At 49.4% G+C, this 25,937-nt stretch overlaps 2 protein-coding genes across 6 annotated transcripts in view; both read left to right on the forward strand.

Annotated features, from left to right (window-relative positions):
- The window catches only part of bag5 (BCL2 associated athanogene 5), a 45,763-nt gene that overhangs the window by 7,268 nt on the left and 12,558 nt on the right, over positions 1–25,937 (forward strand). For 2 of the 5 annotated variants that reach the window (XM_072490129.1, XM_072490122.1), the window contains exons 1-2: positions 1,500–1,984; positions 7,466–7,533. The exons of 1 other annotated variant lie outside the window; for it this stretch is intronic. The gene's annotated coding sequence lies outside the window, so the exon portion shown is untranslated. Of the gene's footprint in view, positions 1–1,499; positions 1,985–7,465; positions 7,534–25,937 lie in introns of those variants that run through there. 2 more of the 5 variants (XM_072490147.1, XM_072490138.1) reach the window with 1 other exon arrangement.
- On the forward strand, positions 933–1,342 carry LOC140402422 (small ribosomal subunit protein eS26). Its single transcript, XM_072490196.1, has one exon. The coding sequence runs from the start codon at positions 933–935 to the stop codon at positions 1,281–1,283; it is 351 nt and encodes a 116-aa protein (XP_072346297.1). The 3' UTR covers positions 1,284–1,342.

A 25,937-nucleotide genomic window follows, 5' to 3' on the forward strand; every position in this document is an offset into this window, starting at 1 on the left:
AGTACGCACGAGTTCTAACAAGATGTCAAACACCCAATTTGCATGTGTAACTTCAATTTTTAGCATGGGGCAATGGATGATATAGTGGAGTAGTAAAAAATGTAGATGTACAAATGTCCTAAGTTACTGAATAAAGAGAGTTTTAGGCCCAGTGCATAAAGTGAAGTTTTAGGTCTCCAGCCTAGCGGAAATGGCAAACTCAAATAGCTGCAACATTATTTCCCCAGTCTCACTACCCAGCATCTAGGGCCACCTATTCCTGTGTCAGGCATTAGGTCTATATAAATTGTTAATAATGGTGCTGTGATGTATATAGGAGCCCAATTATTGCATCTGACCATGTCATAGCAGTTTGGCTGAAGAACATCCTAAACAAAAATTTCTCATCATTTTCTTTTTGAAATAGTGAGGAGCAGGAGCTTACCACCAGGCTCCAGAAATTTAGCATGGGAAGCTACTGCTTTCGGGATTGCAGACCAATCGCCCTATGCCCCTTCGGATCCGATATTCCTTTAATTGAGGTCTATTCAAGTTGGCTAATACTTCGGTAGCCCAAGGCACTTGATTTCTGTTTGCGGCCAACTGCTTAGTGCAAATGTAGTCCAGTCCTTAAAATGGGTGAAATGGAGAGCATCCAACCCATGAAATTTTGTATGTCAATAAGTAACCTTCAGAGATATTCTTCAAACAAAGTCTCAGTGAGGAGGAAAGAATTGCAGTAATGAACTGTTAGCCACTTCTAGATAGAAGCTTGATGACTAGGAACAAGAAATCTACCTACCATATTGACAAAAGTTCAGTGATCTAAACTAGGGCAAGCAAAATACATTGGAAGGCTATTTTATTCATTCACAACAAAAACACAATGAATAGTAATTTGTCAAACAACATTTTTTCCTTTCAAAAATAGTAAGAGGTGACTCGTGCTGAAGATGACTAAGAAGCGAAGGAATAATGGACGTGCCAAGAAGGGCCGTGGCCATGTCCAGCCCATCAGATGCACGAACTGTGCCCGCTGCGTCCCCAAAGACAAAGCCATTAAGAAGTTTGTCATCCGCAACATCGTGGAAGCTGCTGCCGTTCGAGATATTTCAGAGGCCAGTGTTTTTGATGCATACGTGCTGCCCAAGCTGTACGTGAAATTGCATTATTGTGTCAGCTGTGCCATCCATAGCAAAGTGGTAAGAAACCGTTCACGAGAGGCCAGGAAGGACCGAACTCCTCCTCCGCGTTTCAGACCAGGAGCCAACCTACCACGTGGACCTCCTCCCAAGCCTATGTAAACATTAGCGGATCGTATAATTTGATTCAAAATAATAAAATTGTTGGACCACTGAAAAAACCTTTCAGTTTAGTCTTGGTTTTTTCTTTTAAATTAAAACTCCTCATGGTTCATCACTAATTACTACTGCAATCACCATCTGATGAATTTGATCCTGATTGGAATTTGGAATGATAGAAAATGTAAATAAAGGTTAATTCCTTCCCCTTCAGGGGGAGGTAAATGGGAAAAGTCATTGAATTTATCCGGTCGCATATGCACTTTACACTGGCATTGATAGAGATGTTGAAGTATTTTTCATACTTGTCTTTCTGATTTCTGTAATGAGGTCAAAAGTTTAGAAAGAAGAGAGAAGTAATTTAAAAAGTCCATCATTCAAATAGATGATGATGGTGCTCCTTATAACTTGTCATTTATAGTGGCCTTTGCTTTATTATGATATCATCAGTGAAATAATGGAACTGCTGTGATCTAAATTGCCTAGCAACATAGAATTATCTACGTTTACTACATTCATATGCACAGGATACATCAACTTAAAAATCAATGCATCTTAACTCAACAATAAATCTGTTTACAAGGGCTTGCTTAAAGTTGCCTTTAAGCAGACATCACATTTCTTATATTCGTTCATGGGATGTGAGCATCGCTAGCAAGGCCGGCATTTGTTGCCCATCCTTAATTGTCTTTGAGAAGATGATGGTGAGCTGCCTACTTTAATGTCTGCAGTCATGAAGTGTAGGTAGAGCCAGTGTTTTTTTTTAAGGGAGGGAGTTCCAGGATTTTGACCCAGAGGCAGTGCAGGAATGATGATATGCTTCCAAGTCAGGATGTTGTATAACTTTGAGGAAAAACATGCAGGTAGTGGTGTTACCTTCATCTGCTGCCCTTGTTCTGCTAAGTGATGGAGATCACCGGTTTGGAAGATGCTGTTGAAAGTACATTGGCAAGTTGCTGCAGTGCGTCTAAATGGGGCAGACTGCTGCCACCATCAGTGGTGGAGGGAGTGAAGGTTTGTGGTAATGGGTGGGGTGCCATTCAAGTGCGTGGCTTTGTTTTGCATGGTGTAGAGCTCAAGCTGCACTCATCCAGGCAAGTGGTGCATACTCCATCACACTCCTGACTTGTGCCTTGTAGATGGTTGTTGGATTTGGGGAGTCAGGAGGTGAGTTAACAGAATTCCCAGCGTCTGACTTGCTCTCTTAGTCATAATGTTTATATGGCTGGTCCAATTCCGTTTCTGGTCAATGGTAACTCTCAGGATTTTGGTAGGTGAGTAATGCTATTGAATATCAGGGGAGATGGAATTGCCTGACACTTATGTGGCGCGATGTAGTGACTCTGCTTCAGCTTTGACATGTAAATCCTATATTTTTAATGCAGTAAAAATATTGCAAACTCTCATATGCTAGGTTAACTGATCTCAACAGGCTGAATAGTATGAGTAATTAAACTTGATCTTGGTTGAAAACCTTGCCTCTACTTGCGTGAACTAACATTCCATTTACATAGCACCACCTTTCACATCCATGGGATGTTACATAGCTTCAAAGTCAATGAAATACATTTGAAATGTTGCTGTAATGTAGATAGGTGTGGCATCTAATTTGCGCAACAAGTTCCCAGAATAGGAATGTCCGGTCTGTTTTAATGATTGAGGAATAAATGTTAGCCAGGCACTGGGATAACTTCCATGCACCTTGACTTGTACAGTGGAATATTTTGTGTGATCTGTCAATCTATGTTTAAAATTTGCTTAAAATATGGAACCTCCAACGGTGCACTCCTTCATTATTGCACTGAAGTGCCTGCTTATGCGCTCTGGTGTAACATTGGAATGCATTACAACCTGCCACAAGTGAGATTGCTACTAGTGCTAACCAGAAGAATGCACGGTATCTGATGTTGGGTCTTGCTAATGGAATCCTATTAGCAAGTGCTTTAATTGGTGAAGTTCTTAAAATCTCTACAACAGCTTAACGTAGTTAGATATAAATGACATGCTATGACATATTAGAAACTAAAACTATGTTAAAGTATTACTTTCAAAGATTATTCTCTCGTTTTAATGAGAATATTCAGTATGTTTGCACATTATTATTGATGTTTATAACATCAGGGTGACATGTTTGTAGAATTGTTGCAAATTACATATCTGGATGAGGAAGGCTAGTTTTTTATACATTTATGGGGTGTGGGCGTCACAGTCTGTGCCAGCATGTATTGCCCTTGAGGGGGTTGTTTAGAGTCAACCTAATTATGTGGTTCTGGAGTCACATGTAGGCCAAACCAGGAAAGGATGTCATATTTCCTTCCCTAAAGGACAATAGTGAACCATATGGGTTTTTACGACAATCAACAATGTTTTCATGGTCATCATTAGATTTTTAATTCCAGATATTTTATTGAGTTTAAATTCCATCACCTGCCGTGGTGGGATTTGAACCCAGGTCCCCAGATCATCAACCTGGGTCTCTGAATTACTAGTCCAGCGACAATACCACTATGCCACCTCCTCCCCATCTGATCTTAGTTGACTCATGTTTTCTTTTTAAAATCCCCAATCATCAGACTGTTGTCTCTTGAATTACGTCAAGGGCTTTGCTTCCTCACCCTACCCTACCTTGATAAACTTGGATATTAATCATTCTTTCCATATTGAATTTCCTGACCGTCTTTAATCAGTTTGCCCACTTGCAAATTGTTTTATATCAAACTTTGATGTAATGTTTCATATTTCCTTTAATTAATTTAAGACCTTGTATACAAGATCGATACTCCGTTATCTTGTTCCATACCTGAAGAGATCTCCTTCAGTTTCCTCCTTCGATTCTCTATTAATTGTGGCTCTTCTCAACAATACAACAAGAGTGTGACTGCATTGGAAACTACCACTGGACAAACCGTTCCCGTGTGTTGCCTTACGAGTACTGTACAGCTTTAGGATGTTTTATACTGATTTCAGTGCCACTATATATCACTGAACAGGGGGCGGGCATTCTCTAAAGGCAAAGCTAACAGCCAGAAGTAGTGGTTCACATTGGAACGAATAACAGAAAAATGGAAGAGATTCTAGAGGCAGAGTTTCATGAGCTAGGTAAAAGATCAAAGGAAAAGGATCTCAAAAATGGTATTTGTTTCTAGTCCCATGTGCTAATGACAAAAATGGGAGGATAGTGCAAATGACTGCGTATTTGGAGAAGTGATGCAGGAGGGAGGACTTCAGATTCGTGGAGCATTGGAACAATTTCTGTGGTAGACTACCTGAAAATCACTGGAAGATGGTTTAAATTAAGATTTGGAATGGGCAGGTGAGGCTGATGGTGGCAGAGATTAATGAAGGATATTACAGTTCTATAGTGGGACGATGCACCAGAGGGTTCGAGACTGAATTTAATTGGTGAAAGTTAAGGAACGAAGAAGGACCTTTTCCATTGCAAGGTTATTTAGTATAGACCCTGGATAGTAAGAAGGAGATAATGAGCAAATCTATAGGAAACCTATGGAGGAATGTAAAAACATAGTGGTAGTAGTAAGTAATTTCAATTACTCAGATATTGACAGGGGCAGACCATAATGGGCAAGTTAAGGGCGATATTGACTGGGGCAGACAATAATGGGCAGGTTAAGGGCGATATTGATAGGGGCAGACAATAATGGGCAAGTTAAGGGCGAAGAACATCTGAAACGTGTACAGGAGAACTTTCTTTATCAGTAGGTTTTTAGCCCAACTGAATGTGAGCCAATTTCAGTGTTCTGATTAACTGGAAGCAAAGATTGTTCAGGAAAACAGTACCTGTAGTGTCAGGCCTCAAGGCGGTGATAGTTTGGGTACAAATAAAGTATATTTCCATAAGAAGGAAAAATATGGAATCCAAACCCATAGCTGCTGACAATTACAACGGTTATAGAAGTTAAAATAAAACAAAGGAGGCTCGTGACAAATCACAGATACTAAACGCGTTCAAAAACCAGGGAAAATAGAATACATGAAAATACAAAACCGATACAATAATGACACCAGGAGAAGAGATGATTGTGGGTTTTTAAAAAAAAAACAGCATCTGTCTCAACCACAAAACATCCAGAGTGCTTAACACTTTTGAAGTGTGTAGTTGCTTTTCTAATGTAGAAAAAGCAACTGCCAATTTACACATGGCAAGTTGATGTAAATAGTATGATGATGATTAGATAATCTGTTCTCTTGTGATTTTGAATGTTGATTTGAGGGATAAATATTGGCCAGGAGACTGGGAATACCTCCCCTGCACTTTGAAATAGTGCTCTGGGATCACATCCACCTGAGCAGCCTTGGTTTCAAGCCCATCCAAACAACAATGCAACATTCCGTACTAAATCGGCCTTGATTTTTGTGCTCCAAGCCTTACCAAAACCTTCTGACTCAAAGGGGAGCATGCTACCAAACAGTCCACAGCTGACACGTAAAACCAACAGAAAAGGGAACCTAAAAAAGTAAAAGGATAGTTCAGGGAATGGTGGGTCAATTAGGGACCACGAAGTAGAGGGCAGCACGATAGCACAGTGGTTAGCACTGTTGCTTCACAGCGCCAGGGTTTAGCTCACCGGGCTAAATTGCTGGCTTTTAAGGCAGGCCAGCAGCACGGTTCACTTCCTGTCCCAGCCTCCCCGAACAGGCGCCGGAATGTGGCGACTAGGGGCTTTTCACAGTAACTTCGTTGAAGCCTACTCGTGACAAGTGATTTTCATTTCAGGGACCCAGGTTCGATTCCCAGCTTGGGTCACTGTCTGTGCGGAGTCTGCATGCTTCCCCCGTGTCTGCCTAGGTTCCCTCCAGGCGCTCCGGTTTCCTCCCACAGATCCCGAAAGATGTGCTTGGGCATCCTGAATTCTTGTGTGGCGACTAGGAGATTTTCACAGTAACTTCATTGCAGTGTTAATATAAGCTTACTTGTGATACTAGAAGATTATATATTGGAGACAGGTCATGAATTGTGGTACTGAATTAATACACTTGACAACTGTCTGCAGAAGAAAATGGAGTTAATGCAGTGGAGGAGATATTGGGTAGTATGAAAATATTTCAAATGGAGACTCTAAATAGGCTGGCATTACTTCAGTTTTTTAAAAATTTAGAGTGCCCAATTCATTTTTTCCAATTTAAGGGTCACTTTAGTATGGCCAATCCACCTCCCCTGCACATCTTTGGGTTTTGGGGACAAAACCCACGCAAACATGGGGAGAATGTGCAAACTCCACATGGACAGAGGGACCCAGAGCTGGGATCGAACCTGGGACCTTGGTGCCATGAGACAGCAGTGCTAACCACTGCGCAACACCATGCTGCCCTGGCATCACTTAAAAATTAATGTCACCCAGCCATGATGGGGCTGCATCCTAGATTCCTGAGGAAAGCTCAGATACAGATAACAAGGTATGATAACAATCTTTTGATTCTTAGAAATGGACATGGTGCCACAGAACTGGAGGTAACACATCCCTGTTTATAAAAGGGGAGAGGGATAAATCCTATCCTGGCAATTGCATGTCAATCAGTATAATGTCCATGGCAGGCAAACTACCAGAGACTATTGTGGAGGACAGAATTAATTCTCACATGGAGAGCCATCAGTTAATAATGGATAACCAGAATGAATTTGTTCGAGAAATCACACTATTACTAAGTGTTATTCAGTACATACAGAAACTGGCAATTCAGCCCAACAGGCCCATGACTGTCTATGCCTCCTACCTAACTTCATCTCACCATTTTTTTCCATTCCTTTCTCATTCATATGTTTATCTAACTTCCTCTTGAATTTATTTAGACTCGTTGCCTCAGCTACGTTGCCTCGTGTTAGCGAGTTGCTTCATATGTTGACCTGCTGAGTAAAATTTATTCTGAATTCCATAATAAATTTATTAGCGACTGTCTTAATGTTTATTGCCCCCCCCAAAAATGGAAGTATCTTTTGAGTTTATCCTGTCAAACATGTTTCAGAATTCTGTTGCCCCTTCATCTTCTCTTTTCTAATTCAAATTTTCTTGATGATTGTAAACTCAGTTCTGGTATTCTAGTAAATATTTTTTGCACATTTCCCAATGTTTCTGTTCTTATCCTGAAGATGAGAACTGCGCACAGTATTCTGACTGTGATCTAGCCACAGTTCTATTCAAGTTTAACATGATTTCTCTGCTTTTCAGAAAATGCTGGAAATACTCCGCAGATCCAGCAGTATCTATCAAGAGCGTAAAGCAGAGCTAACATTCAGGTTGTTGATGACCTTTCATCTGGACTGTGCTAAGTATTTCCAGCATTTTCTGGGGGGGTTTCTGTTTTCCTGTGTCTATATTTCTTTTTTCACTTTCTCTGCTCATTTGTTGTATCCCTCTAGAAATGAACCCAATGTTTTTCTTTCTTATGGCCTTATTTTTTTTTTAAATAATTTTTATTAATGTTTTCACAGAATATCAATAACAAAATGAAAAAGGAACCCAACAGGGTTAAATACAAAACAGTCAAAAAACAACCCTCCATAACCCCCCCTTGTTCATAAATAATAAATTAACACCCCGACTGAACACACAGCCAGCATAGCAAATATATACACCCCCTCAGATCTCCCAGTGTAAATAAACAAAACAAAAATAAAGTAACCCCCCCCCCGGAGTTGCTGCTGCCATTGACCAATGTCTACCGTTCTGCCAGGAAGTCTAAGGGCCTGAAGAACCCTTGTACCGACCCTCTCAAGGCGAATTTCACCCTCTCCAACTTAATAAACCCCGCCATATCGTTGATCCAGGATTCCACGCTTGGGGGCCTCGCGTCCTTCCACTGAAGAAGAATCCTCTGCCGGGCTACCAGGGACGCAAAGGCCAGGATACTGGCCTTTTTTGCCTCCTGCACTCCCGGCTCCTCTGCCACCCCAAATATTGCTTGACCCTGGATTCTATCACCCTCGACACCGTCCTCGCTACGCCCTTCCAGAATTCCTCCAGCGCTGGGCATGCCCAGAACATATGGGTGTGGTTTGCTGGGCTCCCTGAGCACCTAACACACCTGTCCTCACCCCCAAAAAACCGGCTCATCCTTGTCCCGGTCATATGTGCCATGTGCAGCACCTTAAACTGTATGAGGCTGAGCCTCGTGCACAAAGATGAAGAATTCACCCTCCCTAGGGCATCTGCCCATGTCCCTTCCTCGATCTCCTCTCCCAACTCCTCCTCCCACTTACCTTTCACGTCCACCACCGAGGCCTCCTCCTCCTGCATCACCTGGTAAGTTTTCGAGATCATCCCCACCCCCCCGAGAGCACCCTGTCCTGTACTGTGCGTGGCAGCAGCCGCGGGAATTCCACCACCTGCCGCTTGGCAAACGCCCTTACCTGAAGGTGTTCCCCGGGGATAGCCCATACTTCTCCAACTCACCCAGGCTAGCGAACTTCCCATCCACAAACAGGTCTCCCAACCTTCGAATCCCTGCCCTGTGCCACCCTGAAAATCCTCCATCTATTCTCCCTGGGACAAATCGGTGGTTTCCCCCGTATTGGGGTCCACACCGAGGCCCCGACTTCCCCCCCTGTGCCGACTCCACTGCCCCCAGATTTTGAGGGCAGCCGCCACTACCGGGCTTGTGGTATACCTCCTTGGAGGGAGCAGCAGCGGCGCTGTTGCCAGCGCCCCCAGACTCGTACCCACACAGGACGCCGTCTCCAGCCTCTTCCATGCAGCCCCCTCCATTTCCCACTTGCGCACCATCGTCGCATTGGCGGCCCAGTAGTCCCCACAGAGGTTGGGCAGTGCCAGCCCCCCCCCCCTATCTCTACTCAGCTCCAGGAACACCCTTCTCACCCTCTGAGTCCCTCGCGCCCACACAAACCCCATTATGCTCCTGTTGACCCACCTAAAAAAGGCCTTCGGGATAAACATGGGGAGGCACTGGAACAGGAACAAAAACCTTGGGAGCACCGTCATTTTGACTGACTGCACCCTACCCGCCAAGGAAAGCAGCAACGCGTCCCACCTCTTGAATTCCTCCTCCATTTGCTCCATCAGCCTTGTGAAATTAAGCCTATGCAGGGCCCCCCAGCTCCTGGCCACCTGGACCCCCAAATACCTGAAGCTCCTCTCCGCCCTTTTTAGTGGGTGCTCGCCAATCCCCCCCCCCCACCCCCCTCCTGGTCCCCTGGGTGAACCACAAACAGCTCGCTCTTCCCCATGTTGAGCTTGTACCCCGAGAAATCCCCGAATTCCCTGAGGATCTTCATTACCTCCGGGATTCCCCCCACCGGGTCCGCCACCTCTAGCAGCAAGTCGTCCGCATAGAGCAACACCCTATGCTCCTCCCCACCCCGCACCAACCCCTCCAGTTCCTTGACTCCCTCAGTGCCATAGCCAGGGGTTCAATCGCCAGTGCGAAGAGCAGGGGGGACAGGGGACACCCCTGCCTCGTCCCTCGGTGCAACCAAAAGTACTCAGACCTCCTCCTGTTTGTGGCCACACTCACCATCGGAACCTCTTACAACAGCCTGACCCACCTAACAAACCCCTCCCCCAAACCCAAACCTCTTCATCTCCCACAGGTACCCCCACTCTACCCTATCGAAGGCTTTCTCAGCGTCCATCGCCACCACTATCTCCGCCTCCCCCTCCCTCACCGGCATCATGATAACATTCAGAAGCCTCCGCACATTCGCGTTCAACTGCCTCCCCTTCACGAACCCCGTCTGGTCTCCGTGGATGACCTGTGGCACACAATCCTCAATCCTCGTGGCTAAGACCTTCGCCAGCACCTTGGCATCTACGTTTAGCAGCGAAATTGGCCTGTAAGACCCACACTGCAGGGGGATCCTTGTCCCGCTTCAGGATCAAGGAGATCAGTGCCTAGGACATCGTCGGGGGCAATGCCCCCCCCCCCCCCCCCCCCCCCCCCCCCCTCCCTTGCATCATTAAAGGGCCTAACTAGCAACGAGCCCAACAGGTCCATATATTTTTTATAGAATTTGACCGGGAAACCGTCCGGCCCCGGTGCCTCCCCCGCCTGCATGCTCCCTATCCCTTTGGCCAGCTCCTCCAGCCCAATCGGGGCCCCCAATCCCGCCACCAGTCCCTCCACCACCTTTTGGAAACCTCAATTGGCCCAGAAAGTGGCCCATCCCTCCCTCAAGTGGGGGCTCGGACCGATTCAATTCCTCAAAAGTCCCTGAAGACCCCATTGATGCCAACCACACTCCCTCCCCTGTCCTTAACTCCCTCGATCTCCCTAGCTGCGTCCCACTTCCGAAGCTGATGTGCCAGCATCCAGCTTGCCTTTTCCCCATACTCCTAAATCGCCCCCTGGGCCTTCCTCCACTGCTCCTCCACCTTCCTGGTGGTCACCGGGTCGAATATTCGGCCTGGAGGCTGCGCCTCTTCCTCAACAGTCCTTCCTCAGGCACCTCCGCATACCTCCTGTCTACCCTCACCATCTCCCCCACCAGCCTCTCCCTCTGCTCCCTCCTCTCCTTGTGGGTCCTAATGGAGATCAGATCTCCCCTAACCACCGCCTTCAGCGCCTCGCATACCATCCCCTCTCGGACCTACCCGTTATCGTTGGCCTCCAGGTACCTCCCTATGCATCCTCGGACCCGCTCACTCACTACCTCGTCCGTCAACAGCCCAAACGCCACAACACCTCCAAATGCCACAACGGGCGCTGGTCCCTCTCCTCCCCCAGCTCTAAGTCCACCCAGCGGGGCGTGGTCCGAAATGGCTATCGCCGAGTACCCAGTATCCTCTACTCTCGCTTTCAGCACTTTGCTCAAAATAAAGTCGATCCGGGAATAAGCCTTATGGACATGAGAAGAATGAAAATTCCCTAGCCCACGGCCTTGCAAATCACCCAGGGTCCACCCCTCCCATCTGGTCCATAAACCCCCTCAGCACCTTAGCCGCCGCCGGCTTCCTACCCGTCCTAGACCTGGAGCGATCCAGTGCCGGATCCAACACCGTGTTAAAGTCTCCCCCCATTATCAGGCCCCCCCCTTCCATACCTGGGATCCGACCCAACATGCGGCGCATAAAACCCGCATTGCCCCAGTTCGGGGCATACACATTGACCAGTACCACCCTCTCTCCCTGCAGCTTACCACTACCCATTACGTGCCTACCGCCATTGCCTGCCACAATGCTCGACGCCTCGAACGACACCTTTCCACCAAGATCGCAACCCCTCGATTTTTGGCATCCAGCCCCGAATGAAACACCTGACCTACCCACCCTTTCCTCAATCTTACCTGGTCTGCTATGTTCAGGTGTGTCTCCTGGAGCATGACCACATCCGCCTTCAGTCCCTTCCGGTGCGCAAACACGCGGGCCCGCTTGACCGGCCCGTTCAGTCCCCTTACATTCCAGGTTATCAGCCGGATCAGGGGGCTGCCCGCACCCCACGCCCGGCCCGTTCCCCACGGCGGCAGACCCCTGTCTCGAAACCCCCCCCCCCCCCACTCGTTCCAGCTCCCCCTTGACCATAGCAGCAGCAACTCTATTCTTTCCCCCCACCTCCGAGCTGCTTTACTTCCCCCATTGCACTTCCGCAAGTCAGCTGACTCCTGCTGACCCCAGCCACTCCCTCGACTCCTCCCATTGTGTGACACACCCTCCTCTTCCATTCCCCATCTGCAGGCTCTCCACCTCCCCCTTCCATCCCAAGTGCGGGAAACAGCCCCGCCCCTCCAGTTTTCAGCACGGTAAAAAGCCCGCGCTTACCACCTACCCGGCCCCGCCACCTCTTACGCAGCTCCTTTTACAGGCCCAGTCCCCTCACCCGTGACTCGGGCCTCCCCCTCCCCCGCGGGGCCCCATCACACTGCCGGCCCCCTCCAAGAGCCCCCCCGACCAACCCAACCAAACCAGTGCCCAACCCGCCCTAACCACCCTCACCAAACCAGAAAGAAACAAACGAGCAAAGGACCCCCCCCTCAAAAAGTAACATATCAACCGCAATCCCCAAACGCCCATCCCGACCCTCAATCTGTGTCCAACTTCTCGGCCTGAACAAAGGCCCACGCCTCCTCCGGAGACTCAAAATAATGGTGCCGGTCCTTGTAGGTGACCCACAGTCGCGCCGGCTGCAGCATGCCAAACTTCACCCCTTCCTGTGCAGCACCGCCTTCGCTCGATTGTACCCGGCCCTCCTCTTCGCCATCTCTGCACTCCAGTCCTGGTATATTCGAACCTCCGCGTTCTCCCACCTGCTGCTCCTCTCCTTCTTGGCCCACCTGAGCACACACTCCCGATCAACGAACCGATGAAACTGCACCAGCACCGCCCGTGGAGGCTCGTTAGCCTTGGGCCTCCTCGCCAGCACTCTATGGGCCCCTTACAACTCCAGGGGCCTCTGGAAGGACCACGCTCCCATCAGCAAGTTCAACATGGTGACCACATAGGGCCCCACGTCCGGCCCCTCCGGGAGGCCCAGAATCCGCAAGTTCTTCCGCCTCGACCGATTCTCCCTCTCCTCGAACCGCTCCTGCCATTTCTTGTGCGCCTCCACCTCGTTGTCGGAGATCTTTTGTCGGACCTCGCGGATCGCCACCCCCTGGGCCGTCTTGTGTCTCCAGCGGTTTATCGATAGAAGCCTTCATCGGCTCAAGCAGTTCCGCTTTGATCTCCCTAAAGCAGCGCTGGGTAACCACCTGTTGCTCCTGCGCCCCCTGTATCCACGCTGCCTAGTCCCCGGCCGCCGCCATTTTGTTCTTCCCTCGTACCTTCTGAATTTTAGTCTCCCTGCTCCTGGTAAAAGCCATATACTGTCTGGGAACTATTGTACTCTCCTTCCCACAGCGGGAAACGTCGAAAAAATGCCGTTGGGGGCCCTGAAAAGAGCCCAAAAATCCTTTTTTTGTGGGAGCTGCCGAATGTGCGACTTAGCTCCACGTAGCCGCAACCGGAAGTCCCCTTATGGTCTTATTAACCAGCATTATTACTTGTAGTTATTTGTGTAAATGGATTTCCAGCTCCCTCTGTTCCTCCACCTCATTTAGACACTTATTTCCAAGGAAGTTAATGGCCCCCTGAAACCTCCAACCAAAATGTGCTGCTTCACACTTGTTTTATTTGAGTTAATTTGCCAATTACACAAGTTTATTTTGCAGGAATATTAATATCTTATTTTGTCAAGGGTCATCTATAAATTATCCACACCCCTTTAGTGCCATTTGCAGGTTGTATAATCCAGGTGTAATTCTTCAGATGTACAGCGTGGGAGTTTGTGGATGGGACAACTGTCCTAAGCTAACACATCTGCAGGAGATGTGTCCATCTCAAATCTCTCCAAATCAGAGCAATTGAGCTGGAGTGTGAGTTGTAGAGATTCAGACATAAGAGGGGAGGAGTCTCTGGACAGTTTTAACCAGAATAGAGTTCGCCAGGTAATGGGGATTTTAGAAGGATATTCTGTAGTCACTAGTCCCCTCCAACAGGTGCGATGAACTCTAGGGCAAAGAGAAAGATTACAGGGAGGTGGGTCATGATGTAGATTAAAGCACCATTGCACAGAAGGATGTTTGGGTGAGGAGAGCAAAACAGAAACATGGTAGCAATAGCGAGCTCCATAATTAGAGGGATAGATGGCCTCATCTGCAGCCAAGAACAAGAATAGATTTTGTATGTTGTCTAATGATGCCAGGGTAAGGGATATCTCCCATTCACTAGAGAGGAACCTAAAAAGGGAGGAGTAAATGCAGTTGTTATGCCTTGTGTTGGAACAAACATCATGGGTAGGAAGGAGATCCTGCTGAAATGGTTGCTGGGTTCTGAATTTTAAAAAGCTGGATCTCAAGGGTAATAGCCCAAGCTACATGCAAATTAGTATAAGAGCAGACAGATAAGGGAATTAACACATAGCTGAAGGGCTATTGTGGGAAAGTAGGATTCCTAGTCATCGGGCATTGGCATGAGTGAGATCCGATGAGCTCCACCTGAACAAGGTTATGCAACCTGTGTCCTGATGGAAATGGACTCGCAAAGAATTTAAGCTAGTAAGGAGATAAGAAGGGATCTACAAGAAACAGCCTAAATGTAAACCGAACAGGCAGACAAACACAGGAAAGAAGTAAGGGAGGACCTTGATGGCAAGGGAATAAAAAATAGATTTATAGATAGGGAGTCTAAAAATGGTTAAACCTAAATTAAGGGAGGAACTGTTAAAATGTCTGTACAGCAATACACAGTGTAATAAAACGGGAGAGCTGGAGGCAATGATGCCAGATGTGGTAGGGATTACTAAGATACTAAAAAAAAAAAAACGTGACTGAGAATTATAAACATTACAGGGTATGGCATCTTTAGAAGAGAAAGCGAGAGAAAACAGGGTAGTGGAGTAGCTACTTATTCAGGATAAAAATGGCAGTAAAAAGGAGTTGGAGGAAGAAATAGGCAGGTGCATTGTGTTTTTTGAAAAAACAAAGTTAACGACAGGACCTCTAGGGTTGTAATCTCGGGATTACTCCCTGTGCCACGTGCCAGTGAGGTTAGAAATAGAAAGATAGAGCAGCTAAACACGTGGCTAAACAGCTGGTGCAGGAGGGAGGGTTTCAGTTATTTGGACCACTGGGAGCTCTTCCGGGGCAGGTGTTACCTGAATAAGAAGGACGGATTGCATCTAAACTGGAGAGGCAGGGAGAACTAAGGAATTGGGCCAGTATGGCTGTGGGGAAGAGCAGGCACGGAGATGTTGCTGAAAACAGCGGGACTGGTGGTCTGAAGTACATGTGTTTTAATGCAAGAAGTATAACGGGTAAGGCAGATGAACTTAGAGCTTGGATTAGTACTTGGAACTATGGTGTTGTTGTCATTACAGAGACCTAGTTGAGGGAAGGAAGGATTGGCAGCTGAACATTCCAGGATTTAGATGTTTCAGGCAGGATAGAGGGGAATGTAAAAGGGGTGGAGGAGTTGCGCTACTGGGTAGGCAGAATATCGCAGCTATACTGCGGGAGGACACCTCGGAGGGCAGGAGGCTATATGGGTAGAGATCAGGAATAAGAAGGGTGCAGTCACAATGTTGGGGGTTTACTACAGGCCTCCCAACAGTCAGCGAGAGATAGAGGAGCAGATAGGTAGACAGGTTTTGGAAAGGAATAAAAGCAACAGGGTTGTTGTGATAGGAGACTTTAACTTCCCCAATATTGACTGGAACTCACTTAGTGCTAGGGGCCTGGACGAGGCAGAGTTTGTAAGGAACATCCAGGAGGGCTTCTTAAAACAACATGTAGATAGTCCAACTAGGGAAGGGGCTGTACTGGACCTGGTATTGGGGAATGAGCCCGGCCAGGTACAAGTTTCAATAGGGGAGCATTTTGAGAACAGTGACCACAATTCAGTAAGTTTTTAAAGTGCTGGTGGATAAGGATAAGAGTGGTCCTAGGGTGAATGTGCTAAATTGGGGGAAGGCTGCTCTTTCCAAGAGCCGGTGCAGACCCGATGGGCCGAATGGCCTCCTTCTGCACTGTAAATTCTATGAAATCTATAATTCTAACCATATTAGGTGAGAACTGAAGAACCTAGATTGGGGGCGGATGTTTGAGGGTAAATCAACATATGACATGTGGGAGGCTTTCAAATGTCAGTTGAAAGGAATTCAGGACTGGCATGTTCCTGTGAGGAAGAAGGATAAAAGGCAAATTTCGGGAACCTTGGATAACGAGCGATATTGTAGGCCTCGTCAAAAAGAAAAAGGAGGCATTTGTCAGGGCTAGAAGGCTGGGAACAGACGAAGCCTGTGTGGAATATAAGGAAAGTAGGAAGGAACTTGAGCAAGGAGTCAGGAGGGCTAAAAGGGGTCACGAAAAGTCATTGGCAAATAGGGTTAAGGAAAATGCCAAGGCTTTTTACACGTACATAAAAAGCAAGAGGGTAGCCAGGGAAAGGGTTGGCCCGCTGAAGGACTGGGGAGGGAATCTATGTGTGGAGCCAGAGGAAATGGGCGAGGTACCAAATGAATACTTTGCATCAGTATTCACCAAAGAGAAGGAATTGGTGGATGTTGAGTCTGGAGAAGGGTGTGTAGATAGCCTGGGTCACATTGAGATCCAAAAAGAAGAGGTGTTGGGCATCTTGAAAAATATTAAGGTAGATAAGTCCCCAGGGCCTGATGGGATCTACCCCAGAATACTGAAGGAGGCAAGAGAAGAAATTGCTGAGGCCTTGACAGAAATCTTTGGATCCTCACTGTCTTCTGATGATGTCCCGGAGGACTGGAGAATAGCCAATGTTGTTCCTTTGTTGAAGAAGGGTAGCCAGGATAATCCAGGGAACTACAGGCTGGTGAGCCTTACGTCAGTGGTAGGGAAAGTACTGGAGAGAATTCTTCGAGACAGGACCTACTCCCATTTGGAAGCAAATGGACGTATTAGTGAGAGGCAGCACGGTTTTGTGAAGGGGAGGTCGTGTCTCACTAACTTGATAGAGTTTTTCGAGGAGGTCACTAAGATGATTGATGCAGGTAGGGCAGTAGATGTTGTCTATATGGACTTCAGTAAGGCCTTTGACAAGGTCCCTCATGGCAGACTGGTACAAAAGGTAAGGTCACACGGGATCAGAGGTGAGCTGGCAAGATGGATACAGAACTCGATAGGTCATAGAAGGCAAGGGTGCTTTTCTGATTGGAGGGCTGTGACTATTAGTGTTCCGCAGGGATCAGTAATGGGACCTTTGCTGTTTGTAGTGTGTATATATAAATGATTTGGAGGAAAATGTAACTGGTCTGATTAATAAGTTTGCGGATGACCCAAAAGTTGCTGGAATTGCAGATAGCGATTGAGGACTGTCAGAGGATACAGCAGGATATAGATCATTTGGAGACTTGGGCGGAGAGATGGCAGATGGAGTTTAATCCAGACAAATGAGGTAATGCATTTTGGAAGGTCTAATACAGGTAGGGAATATACAGTGAATGGTAGAACCCTCAAGAGTATTGACAGTCAGAGAGATCTTGGTGTACAGGTCTACAGATCACTGAAAGGGGCAACACGGGTGGAGAAGGTAGTCAAGAAGGCATACGGCATGCTTGCCTTCATTGGCCGGGGCATTGAGTATAAAAATTGGCAAGACGTGTTGCAGCTGTATAGAACCTTAGTTAGGCCACACTTGGAGTATAGTGTTCAATTCTGGTCGCCACATTACCAGAAGGATGTGGAGGCTTGAGACAGAGTGCAGAAGAGATTTACCAGGATGTTGCCTGGTGTGGAGGGCATTAGCTACGATGAGAGGTTGGATAAACTCTGTTTGTTCTCACTGGAACGACGGAGGTTGAGGGGCGACCTGATAGAGGTCTACAAAATTATGAGGGGCATAGTCAGAGTGGATAGTCAGTCTTTTTCCCAGGGTAGAGGTGTCAATTACTAGGGTGTATAGGTTTAACGTGCGAGGGGCAAGGTTTAGCGATGTACGAGGCATGTGTTTTACACAGAGGGTAGTGGATGCCTGGAATTCGCTGCCGGAGAGGTGGTGGACGCAGGGACGATAGTGACATTTAAGGGGTATCTTGACGAATACATGAATAGAATGGGAATAGAGGGATACGGACCCTGAAGTGTAGAAGATTTTAGTTTAGATGGGCAGCATGGTCGGCGCAGGCTTGGAGGACTGAAGGTCCTGTTCCTATGCTGCACTTTTCTTTGTTCCAGAACCATGGGGGATTACAACTACCCAGATATTAATTGAACAGAAGAGGCGGAATGGAGTTCCTGCAATGTGTACAGGTCTCCTTTCTCACCCAATATCAAAAAGTCCAACAAAGGATCATTTGCTTTTTCGTCTAGTAATGGGGAATGAACTGAAACAGATAACCGAAGCAAAGGTAGAACATCAAGGCAATGGTGACCATAACCGAGAAAGACATGATCATGATAAAAATAAAGTTAATAGATTGGAGAAAAGTGGAATTTGAAGGGCTGAGAGTAGAACTTGGGCAAATAAAATGGGCAACTATATTGGCAAACAATGACATTGAAAAACTATTGGGGGCATTTAAAGCATTTCAACGTGCAAGGAAAATATACTCCTTTTAAAAGGAAGGAGCAAACTATACACCAATTGGATTCTATGGATGAAGATGTAAGGAAACAATTGTGGGTTCAGAAATAGGCTTATATTAAGTACACAGCACAGGAGTGCAAAATCAGACAGAATGTGAAGAGATCAGGAGGGAAGTCGATTAGAAAGACTAAGAGAAACTAACGTTAAATTATCATGGAACACAACAGAAGAGTAGATTATTTTACAGGCACACCAATAAGAAATTACAGCTGTGGTGGGAATGGGACCTGAGGGATGGAGAAGATTAAACCACAGGTAACAATAAGAGATGACAGAAATATTAAATAATTACATTACTTCAGAATTTACCAGGGAGATAGAATAAGTAGACATGACATTCAATGATGAGAGGAGTTATATTAGGGCAGCAGTTAGCACTGTTGCCTCACAGCGCTGAGGACCCGGGTTCGATCCCAGCTCACTGTCCGTGTGGAGTTTGCACATTAGAACATAGAACAGTACAGCACAGAACAGGCCCTTCGGCCCTCGATGTTGTGCTGAGCTTTATCCAAAACCAAGATCAAGCTATCCCACTCCCTGTCATTCTGGTGTGCTCCATGTGCCTATCCAATAACCGCTTGAAAGTTCCTAAAGTGTCCGACTCCACTATCACAGCAGGCAGTCCATTCCACACTCTAACCACTCTGAGTAAAGAACCTACCTCGGACATCCTGTCTATATCTTGTACCCCGAACCTTATAGTTATGCCCCCTTGTAACCGCTACATCCACCCGAGGAAATAGTCTCTGAACTTCCATTCTATCTATCCCCCTCATCATATTAAACCACTATTAAGTCGCCTCTCATCCTCCTTCGCTCCAATGAGAAAAGCCCCAGCTCCCTCAACCTTTCCTCATAAGACCTACCCTCCAATCCAGGCAGCATCCTGGTAAATCTCCTTTGCACCCTTTCCAATGCTTACACATCCTTCCTATAATGAGGTGACCAGAACTGCACCCAATACTCCAAATATGGTCTCACTAGGGTCCTGTACAGTTGCAGCATAACCCCACGGCTCTTAAACTCGAGCCCTCTGTTAATAAATGCTAACACACTAGGCCTTCTTCACGGCTCTATCCACGAGTGGCAATCTTCAGAGATCGGTGGACATGAACTCCAAGATCTTTGTTCCTCCACATTCCTCAGAACCCTGCTGTTGACCCTGTAATCTGCATTCAAATTTGTCCTACCAAAATGAATCACTTCGCACTTATCAGGGTTAAACTCCATCTGCCATTTTTCGGCCCAGCTCTGCATCCTATCAATGCCTCTTTGCAGCCTACAACAGCCCTCCACCTCATCCACTACTCCACCAATCTTGGTGTCATCAGCAAATTTACTGACCCACCCTTCAGCCCCCTCCTCGAAGTCATTTATAAAAATCACAAATAGCAGAGGACCCAGCACTGATTCCTGTGGTACACCGCTGGTAACTGGTCTCTAGTCTGAAAATTTTCCATCAACCGCCACCCTCTGTCTTCTATGTGATAGCCAGTTACTTATCCAATTGGCCAAATTTCCCTCCTTCCCACACCACCACACTTTCTTCCTGAGCCGACCATGGGGAACCTTATCAAACTCCTTCCTAAAATCCATGTATACAACATCAACTGCTCTACCTTCATCTACATACTTTGTTACCTCCTCAAAGTATTCAATCAAATTTGTGAGGCAAGACTTACCCTTCAGTTCCGGTTGCGGCTGTGCAGAGCTAAGTCGCATGTTCGGCAGCTCCCACTTGGAACGGACTTTTGGGCTCTTTACAGGGCCCCCAACGGCATTTTTTCGACATTTCCCGGTGTGGGAAGAAGACTGCAACATTCCCCCGACAGTGTCCCCCAGGAATGGTATGTCTCTTGGTTACCAGACCCAGCAGAAACAGTAAAAGATTTGGCTGGAGCTGCAGGAAAGACAAAAGCCTCTTCCAGCATGCAGGCGGGGGAAGGGCAAGCTTAAAGGCTTCAAGCTGACTTGAGGGCCCTTATTAAAGGTGAATTCTAGCAGCAGAGAGAACAACTGTGAAAAGATCTCACCAAGGCCATTGAAGAAGCGGGGACGAGGCTTCCGGTGGTGGCCATGGAGGAGTAGGTCGCGCATTCGGCAGCTCCCGTCTGGAACGGACTCTCAGACCTTTTTCAGGAGCTTCCACAGACCTTTTGGGGCAGATTGGTGAAGCGGACACTGCCAAAAGGATTCCCTCTCGAGACTTCCGGTTGCGGCTATGCGGAGCTAAGTCGCACATTCAGCGGCTCCCGCAAAAACTGACTTTTGGGCTCTTTTCAGGGCCCCCAACGGCACTTTTCCGATGTTTCCCGGTGAGAAGGAGTTAATAACAGCTCCCTGTCAGTATATGGCTTTAACTAGGAGCGGGGCAACAAAAAAGGTGGTGGTGGACCCGAAGAAGGGAGGGAAGAAGGACAAAATGGCGGCGGGCGGAGACCAGGCAGCGTGGAGGCAGTGGGCGGAGGCGCAACAGGAGGGTATCCAGCGCTGCCTCAGAGATTAAAACGGACCTGCTAGAGCCGATGAAGGCTTATATTGATAAGCTGCTGGAGACACAGATGGCCCAGGGGGTGGCGATCCGAGAGGCTCGACAAAAGAGCTCTGACAATGAGGACGAGATCTTAGGCCTGGCGGTAAAGGTGGACGCGCATGAGGCGCTCCACAAGAAATGGCAGGAGCGGTTCGAGGAGATGGAGAATTGGTTGAGGCGGAAGAATCTGTGGATTCTGGGCCTCCCAGAGGGGCCGGACGTGGGGGCCTATGTGGTCACCATGTTGAACTCGCTGATGGGAGCGGGGTCCTTCCAGGGGCCCCTGGAGCTGGAAGGGGCCCATATAGTGCTGGCAAGGAGGCCCAAGGCTAACGAGCCTCCGCGGGCGGTGCTGGTGAGGTTCCATTGGTTCGTCGATCGGGAGTGTGTGCTCCGGTGGGCCAAGGAGGATAGGAGCAGCAGGTGGGTGAACGCAGACGTTCGAATATACCAGTACTGGAGTGCGGAGGAGGCGAAGAGGAGGGCCAGGTACAATCGAGCGAAGGCGGTGCTGCACAGGAAGGGGATGAAGTTTGGCATATTGCAGCCGGCGCGACTGAGTTACCTACAAGGACCGGCACCATTATTTTGAGTCTCTGGAGGAGGAGTGGGCCTTTGTTCAGGCCGAGAAGCTGGACACAGACTGAGGGTCGGAATGGGTGATTGGGGACTGCGGTGGATATGTTATGCCTATTTTTTTGTTCCGGGGGGGGGGGGGGGGGGGGGCCTTTGCATTGTATTGGGTTTCTTTTACTGTGTTTTTCTCTTTTGGGTTGGGGAGGGTGGATGGGGCGGGTTGGGCACTGGTTTGGTTGGTTGCGGGGCCTGGTAGGTGGAGAGCACGGGCTTTTTTCCCGCGCCGAAGACTGGGGGGGCAGTGTCGGGGCGGGGAAGCGAGGATTGTTTCCCGTGCTTAGAACGGAGGGGGGAGGGGGAGAGCCTGTGGATGGGGAGCGGGAGAGGAGGGTGTGCCACACAATGGGAGGAGTCGAAGGGGAGGCAGGAGTGGCTGGGGTCAGCAGGAGTCAGTTGACTTGCGGAAGTGCAATGGGGGGAGTAAACCAGCTAGGATGGGTCCTAGCCGGTGGGGGGTGGGTGGGGGGGAATAGAGTTGCTGTTGCTAAGGTCAAGGAGGAGCTGGAGCGAGTGGGGGGGAGTCGAGACTGGGGTATGCCGCTGTGGGGAACGGGTCGGGTGTGGGGTGCGGGCGCGTGGCTGGCCGAGGAGGGGTCATGGCTAGTTGGCGGGGGAGGGAGGTGGGTAGCCCCCTGATCCGGCTGATAATCTGGAATGTAAGGGGACTGAATGGGCCGGTTAAGCGGGCCGCGTGTTCGCGCACCTGAAGGGGCTCAAGGCGGATGTGGTTATGCTCCAGGAGACACACCTGAAGGTGGCAGACCAGGTAAGACTGAGGAAAGGGTGGGTAGGTCAGGTGTTTCACTCTGGGCTAGATGCCAAAAATCGAGGAGTGGCGATCTTGGTGGGAAAGAAGGTGTCATTCGAGGCGTCAAGCATAGTGGCAGATAATGGCGGTAGGTACATAATGGTAAGTGGTAAGTTGCAGGGAGAGAGGGTGGTACTGGTCAATGTGTATGCTCCGAACTGGGACGATGCGGCTTTTATGCGGCGTATGTTGGGTTGGATCCCAGACTTGGAAGTGGGGGGCCTGATAATGGGGGGAGACTTTAACACGGTGTTGGATCCGGCACTGGATCGCTCCAGGTCTAGGGCGGGTAGGAAGCCGGCGGCGGCTAGAGTGCTGAGGGGATTTATGGACCAAATAGGAGGGGTGGACCTTTGGAGATTTGCAAGGCCGGGGGCTAGGGAATTTTCATTCTTCTCACATGTCCATAAGGCTTATTCTCGAATCGACTTTTTCATTTTGAGTAGGGCGCTGATAGCGAGAGTAGAGGATACCGAGTATTCGGCAATAGCCATTTCGGACCACGCCCTGCATTGGGTGGAATTGGAGATGGGGAGGAGAGGGACCAGCGCCCGCTGTGGCGCTTGGAGGTGGGGCTGTTGGCGGACGAGGAGGTGAGCGAGCGGGTCCGAGGAAGTATAGCGAGGTACTTGGAGACCAACGACAACGGGGAGGTCCGAGTGGGGATGGTATGGGAGGCACTGAAGGCGGTGGTGAGGGGAGAGCTGATCTCCATTAGGGCCCACAAGGAGCAGAGTGAGCAGGGGGGGGGAGGGAGAGGCTGGTGGGGGAGATGGGTGAGGGTAGACTGGAGGTATGCGGAGGTGCCTGAGGAAGGACTGTTGCGGAAGAGGCGCAGCCTCCAGGCCGAATTCGACCTGGTGACCACCAGGAAGGCAGAGGTGCAGTGGAGGAAGGCCCAGGGGGCGATTTAGGAGTATGGGAACAGGCAAGCCGGATGCTGGCGCATCAGCTTCGGAAGCGGGACACAGCTAGGGAGATCGGGGGAGTTAAGGACAGGGGAGAGAGCGTGGTGCGGAGTGGGGTTGGCATCAATGGGGTCTTCAAGGACTACTACGAGGAATTGTACCGATCCGAGCCCCCACGGGAGTAGGGAGGGACGGGCTGTTTCCTGGACCAATTGTGGTTTCCAAAGGTGGTGGCGGGACTGGGGGCCCCGATTGGGTTGGAGGAGCTGATCAAAGGGATAGGAAGCATGCAGGCGGGGAAGGCACCGGGGCCGGACGGTTTCCCGGTTGAGTTCTATAAAAAATATATGGACCTGTTGGGCCCGCTGTTAGTTAGGACCTTTAATGAGGCAAGGGAGGAGGGAGCTTTACCCCCGACGATGTCCTGGGCACTGATCTCCTTGATCCTGAAGCGGGACAAGGATCCCCTGCAATGTGGGTCTTACAGACCGATTTCCTTGCTAAATGCAGATGCCAAGGTGCTGGCGAAAGTCTTAGCCTTGAGGATTGTGTGCCGCAGATCATCCACGAAGACCAGACGGGGTTTGTGAAGGGGAGACAGTTGAAAGCGAATGTGCGGAGGCTTTTGAACGATATCATGATGCTGGCGAGGGAGGGGGAGGCGGAGATAGTGGTGGCGATGGACGCTGAGAAAGCCTTCGATAGGGTAGAGTGGGGGTACCTGTGGGAGGTGCTGAAGAGGTTTGGGTTTGGGGCGGGGTTTGTCAGGTGGGTTAGGCTGTTGTATGAGGTCCCGATGGCGAGTGTGGTCACAAATAGGAGGAGGTCCGAGTACGTTCGGTTGCACCGAGGGACGAGACAGGGGTGTCCCCTGTCCCCCCTGCTCTTCGCACTGGCGATTGAACCCCTGGCTATGGCACTGAGGGAGTCGAGGAACTGGAGGGGGTTGGTGCGGGGTGGGGAGGAGCATAGGGTGTCGCTCTGCAGACGACCTGCTGCTGTATGTGACGGATCCGGTGGGAGGAATGCCAGAGGTAATGAGGATCCTTGGGGAATTCGGGGACTTTTCGGGGTACAAGCTCAATATGGGGAAGAGCGAGCTGTTCGTAGTTCAGCTAGGGGACCAGGAGAGGGGGATTGGCGAGCTCCCACTAAAAAGGGGGCAGAGGAGCTTCAGATATTTGGGGGTCCAGGTGGCCCGGAGCTGGGGGGCCCTGCATAGGCTTAACTTTACAAGGCTGGTGGAGCAAATGGAGGAGGAGTTCAAGAAGTGGGACGCGTTGCCGCTGTCCTTGGCGGGTAGGGTGCAGTCAATCAAAATGACGGTGCTCCCAAGGTTTTTGTTCCTGTTCCAGTGCCTCCCCGTGTTTATCCAGAAGGCTTTTTACAGGCGGGTTAACAGGAGCATAATGGGGTTTGTGTTGGCGCGAGGGACTCCGAGGGTGAGAAGGGTGTTCCTGGAGCAGAGTAGAGATATGGGGGGGGGGGGGGGGGGGGCTGGAGCTGCCCAACCTCTGTGGGTACTACTGGGACGCCAATGCGATGATGGTGCGCAAGTGGGTGATGGAGGGGGAGGGGGCTGCATGGAAGAGGCTGGAAATGCCGTCCTGTGTTGGTACGAGTCTGGGGGTGCTGGCAACGGCGCCGCTGTCGCACCCTCCAAGGAGGTGTACCACGAGTCCGGTGGTGGTGGCGGCCCTCAACTTGGGGGCAGTGGAGGCGGTATAGGGGGGAAGTTGGGGCCTCGGCGTGGACCCCATTACAGGGGAACCACCGGTTCGCCCCAGGAAGAACAGGTGGAGGGTTTTCGGGGTGGCACAGGGCAGGGATACGAAAATTGGGGGACCTGTTTGTGGACGGGAAGTTCGTGAGCTTAGGTGGGCTGGAGGAGAAGTACGGGCTCCCCCCGGGAACACCTTCAGGTACTTGCAGGTAAGGACGTTTGCCAGTTGGCAAGTGGTGGAATTCCCGCGGCTACTGCCCCACACAGTACAGGACACTGCTCTCGGGGGGGGGGGGGGGGGGTTGGGTGGGAGTGGGGAAGATCTCGGAAACTTACCAGGTGATGTAGGAGGAGGAGGAGGCCTCGGTGATGGAGTTGAAAGATAAGTGGGTGGAGGAGTTGGGAGAGGAGATCGAAGAGGGGACGTGGTATGCCTTAGGGAGGGTGAACTCTTCCTCTTCGTGCGCGAGGCTCAGCCTCCTACAGTTTAAGGTGCTGCACAGGGCACACATGACCGGGACAAGGATGAGCCGGTTCTTTGGGGGTGAGGACAGGTGTGCTAGGTGCTCAGGGAGCCCAGCAAATCACACCCATATGTGCTGGGCATGCCCAGTGCTGGAAGAATTTTGGAAGGGCGTAGCGAGGACTGTTGAGGGTGGTAGGATCCAGGGTCAAACCGGGCTGGGGGCTCGCGATATTTGGGGTGGCAGAGGAGCCGGGAGTGCAGGAGGCAAAAGAGGCCGGAATTCTGGCCTTTGTGTCCCTGGTAGCCCGGCGAAGGATTCTCCTTCAGTGGAAAGATGCGAGGCCCCCAAGCATGGAATCCTGGATCAGCGATTATGGCAGGGTTCATTAAATTGGAGAGAGTGAAATTCGCCTTGAGAGGGTCGGTACAAGGATTCTTTAGGCAGTGGCAACCGTTCTTCGACTTGATTCTGGATAGGAGCAAAAGCAACAGGGTAATTGTTATGGGGGACTTTAACTTTCCA

The sequence above is a fragment of the Scyliorhinus torazame genome, chromosome 2, assembly GCF_047496885.1.
Source record: "Scyliorhinus torazame isolate Kashiwa2021f chromosome 2, sScyTor2.1, whole genome shotgun sequence".
Lineage (NCBI taxonomy): Eukaryota > Metazoa > Chordata > Chondrichthyes > Carcharhiniformes > Scyliorhinidae > Scyliorhinus > Scyliorhinus torazame.